The sequence below is a fragment of the Tarenaya hassleriana genome, unplaced genomic scaffold (assembly GCF_000463585.1).
Source record: "Tarenaya hassleriana unplaced genomic scaffold, ASM46358v1 Cleome1, whole genome shotgun sequence".
Classification (NCBI taxonomy): domain Eukaryota; kingdom Viridiplantae; phylum Streptophyta; class Magnoliopsida; order Brassicales; family Cleomaceae; genus Tarenaya; species Tarenaya hassleriana.
The window spans coordinates 8,194,099-8,198,216 of record NW_010960187.1 but is presented as its reverse complement, the minus strand read 5'-3'; the positions used below and the strand labels follow the sequence as shown (position 1 = coordinate 8,198,216).

The following is a 4,118-nucleotide window of genomic DNA, read 5'->3' as shown; positions in this document are numbered from 1 at the left end:
CCCCCCCCCCCCCCCCCCTACAGGAAACCGATGAACAATAAATGTAATCACACTAGATTCTCTCCGAAGTCTTCATATCAATCTTCTCTTTTTCCCTTTTGGTAGGAGCGAAATCGTCGTTTCTGAGGAGAAATTGGAGATGGGTTTGATTCAAAATCTCTGAAATACAGTCCTTACCCCAGGAAATGGGAGAAGATTCAGAGGAATCGAAGCCCAGTATTGGTAAAGCAATCGAATCGATTTCTTCTTTGATCTCTCTTTCTCACTCCATCAAACCCTTCTCTGTGAAATGGCAGCTGGTTCGGAGCAAGCTCGAGGAGCTTTACTCTGGGCTCACCGCCGTCGAGAATCTCGATTCGAGCTTCAACCCATCTCTCTCAAGCCTGGTTGCTGACGTTTTGGGTTCTCTCGAGGAGTGCCACGACCTCGCGTCGCGGTGTTTGAACGTTTCTTACAGTGGGAAGCTTCTGATGCAGAGCGATTTGGATGTCATGTCGGGGAAATTCGACCGCCATGCGAAGAATCTCGCTCGGATTTACTCTGCTGGGATTCTGAGTCATGGGTTCGCAATCGTTGTGTCCAAGCCTAGTGCTAATGCTTGCAAGGACGACATGAGGTTTTACATCAGAGATTTGCTTACGAGGATGAAAGTTGGGGATTTGGAGATGAAGAAGCAAGCTTTGATCAAACTGAACGAAGCCATGGAAGAGGATGATAAGTATGCGAAGATAGTGATCGAGATTAGCGATATGGTGAGTGTTCTTGTTGGGTTTCTGGATTCCGAGACGGGGATTCAAGAAGAAGCAGCGAAAGCTGTGTTGTTTATTTCTGGGTATGGTTCGTACAAATCTGTGTTGATTCGTTCAGGAGTGATTGGTCCGTTGGTGAGAGTCTTGGAGAATGGAAATGAGTGTGGCAAAGAAGCGTCCGCAAGGTGTTTGAAGAAATTAACCGATAACTCGGATAATGCTTGGTCTTTTTCTGCTCATGGTGGCGTCACTGCATTGTTAAAGATCTGTTCTTGCGGTGAATCTAATGGTGAATTGATCGCTAGTGTTTGTGGCGTGTTGAGGAATCTCGTTGGCGTTGAAGAAATGAAGAGGTATATGATCGAAGAAGGCACGGTTTCCACGTTCATCAAGCTTATAGGATCAAAAGCCGAGATCGTTCAGGTAAATTCTATCGATCTCTTGCTGAGTATATGTTCTAAAGACGAACAAACCCGCGAAAACTTGGTTAGGGAAGGAGGAATCATCGAACTAGTGCGTGTATCCGATCCTAATTCACCGTCCTCTTCGAAATCTAAGGAAATGGCATTGAGGGCCATTGAGAATCTGTGTTTTGGGTCTGTTTGTTGTTTGAATGCACTCATGAATAGCCTGTTCTTGGATCATATTCTCTATCTTCTAAAGAATGGGGAGATTTCTGTTCAAGAATCCGCCTTAAAGGTCACTTCCAGGCTCTGTAGTTTACAGGAAGAGGTCAGAAGGATAATGGGCGATGCAGGTTTCATGCCCGAGCTTGTTAGATTTCTCGGTGCGAAATCAATGGACATTCGAGAAATGGCAAGTGAGGCATTGTACAATTTGATTTCGGTCCCAAAGAACAGGAAGAAGTTCTCGCAGGATGACCGAAGCATGGGCTGCATTCTGCAGTTGCTTGGTCGGGGAGAAGGGCCTAACGAGAGTAGTAACGATTCGGGTAACAAGAAGTTATTGATATCTATATTGATGTCTTTGACAAGCTGCAATAGTGCAAGAAGGAAGATTGCGGCTTCAGGGTACTTGAAAAGCATAGAGAAACTAGCTGAAACAGAAGGTTCGGATGCTAAGAAACTTGTCAAGAAGCTCTCCAAGAACAGATTCCGCAGCATATTGAGCGGTCTCTGGCATTCCTAAAAGATTTTTTCTTTTTTCTTTTTTAACTTTTATTTGTGAAATTTTTGAGTGTATATTTTTGGAAAGGTGTTGATGGTAGTTTTCTTGTCTATGAATTCTAATCCCATGTGGCCTCCGATTTCCACTTCTCCTATACATATCTTTATAACATCTTTTGTCTCCTCTCTCCTTTTTATTTTTTTTATGAAAAAAAAATGGTTGAACTTGAAATGCAAACGAAGACTTGAAGTGGGGATCTTGCAAAAAAGCTGTCTTTAGTATTGAGATTCTTCTAGGACTGGCCATTTAAATCCGATATCCGCAGGTTTGCGGGTACCTAGTCTCATGGATCTCCGAAAAACGGATACTCGACATTAAATGAAGACGAAGACGGGTACTGTAAGATGAAGACGAAGACGGATACAAGTTTCATTTTCTCAAGACGGATACACGGATACCCGTAAATATATTAAAATGATTAAATATTTTTATATTTTTAAAATTATTTATTTAAATATTAGATTTAAATTAAATAATATAATTTTACTAAATATTTAGTTTATATTTATTTTTTTAAAAAAATATTTTACGGGTATGAGTATCCGGTCGACGGGTACCTAGTGTTAATGAGATAGAGGACGAGATTTTGTTTTCATGAAACCCGCGAAGACGAAGAAAGATATCTCCAAAATTGCGGGTACCCTACCCGTGCCAGTCCTAGATTCTTCTAAGAAGCTGCAGTGTGTTTGGGTGTTTAACCATGTTTTTTTTATTATGACCAAAGCCATTATCCATTCTTTGTTGTAATTAAGTGGGTTTTTAGGAAATTACGAAAAAAGTATAATGTTGGTTTCAAATTTAGAGGATGATCAATAAAAAAAAAAGAATCCAAATTGTGGGGATTATGATCTTAATGGTTGGAAGTTGGAGCTCTAAGTGCAGACATGGAGAAGAATGGAACAAAACCAAAGAGACATGTGAAGAGTGGGAGATCTTTGAGTGGTCTCTCACCCATCTCCTATCACCATTATATGGACAGAGATAATGACAGTGATGCATCGAATGAATAAAATAAACAAATAAACAATAAAAAAAATATCTCACCTCTTTCAAATCCCCATAATTTGCTCTTAAATCTATTGTAAATATAGGATCTTTTGATTTTAATCTCACGTGTATTTAATGGTCTTCTTTTTCCTATATTTTTTCACTTTTTGGATACAAATTCGAATTATGGGTTTTGTGGTAGTTAGTGAATTTATTTATAAATAAATCCATAAAAAAAATATTGAAAATAATAATATTTTTTTGGTTAGGTGTTTGAGAGAAAACAAAGGGTCATCTCCAAATTTGGTTATCTTCATACTAATTATATGCTCTAATTTCTATCACATACACATTGCATTATATAAAGATTCTTTCAATATAGAATCACAACCATTCACTCGTTCACTTGCCCGTACGTATTGTGTATTAAGAGATGAAACTTGTATTTTATGATATGAATACGTTGGTCTTGTGGATTTCATTAATCTTATTTTCTGTTATTGCGATTTTCAATATTTAGTGCTCAAACAACGTAGCTTGGCAGTGAGATTTGGGGGGCCATGTGCTTTGGTGGCATATGATATATGAATAACACTTAGTGTTGGCTTTGTGACAACTCTATCATTCCCAAATCCATACATACACCCAACAATATATACACACACACACACTTGCGTGTCCCTCCAATTAATTTTAGTCATATAGAATTATTCCTTGTCAATATTATAACAAATCATGAAAATATCACATAAAATAAGCATACATAGGAGAAAAGCCTATACTGCCCGATTTCAATTTTGGGTTTGGGCCTATACTATACAAATTACCATATATATATATATATATATAAATTTTGTAATTTCTAAATATATACACAGACTTTTTTAAAACTACTAATAAATTTACGAGTTTAAGACACTCTCAAACATTTTTTATGAACATTAATATCGTTAATTAATTTATGTTCGAAAAAAATCTATATCATTTATATTATTTAAAATCCAAGTAAAGTGACACGTCATCGTGATTTAGCCACGTCAGATAATGAGTCAGACACCATGTCACAGGAACTAAACAGAACTGTAAGATCAGATTTGTTCAGATTGGAGTAGCAGTAGTACTTGTTTTAGTGTCCATTCAAATTTTGTAAGAAACGTATCTCTTGCTCTTGAATCCAAAGAGTTAGATACATAA

General features: G+C 37.6%; 1 protein-coding gene across 2 annotated transcripts; it reads left to right on the top strand.

The window, feature by feature from the left end:
- The first annotated feature begins 6 nt into the window (after positions 1-6).
- LOC104819023 (U-box domain-containing protein 15-like) lies at positions 7-2,050 on the top strand. 2 transcript variants are annotated; one of them, XM_019203833.1, is made up of 2 exons: positions 7-222; positions 297-2,050. In XM_019203833.1, the coding sequence occupies exon 2, from the start codon at positions 471-473 to the stop codon at positions 1,896-1,898; it is 1,428 nt and encodes a 475-aa protein (XP_019059378.1). In that variant the 5' UTR covers positions 7-222; positions 297-470; the 3' UTR covers positions 1,899-2,050. The 2 variants fall into 2 exon arrangements, with proteins under 2 accessions (XP_019059378.1, XP_010547188.1); XM_010548886.1 differs by having other exon boundaries at positions 7-2,050.
- Positions 2,051-4,118: the final 2,068 nt, after the last annotated feature.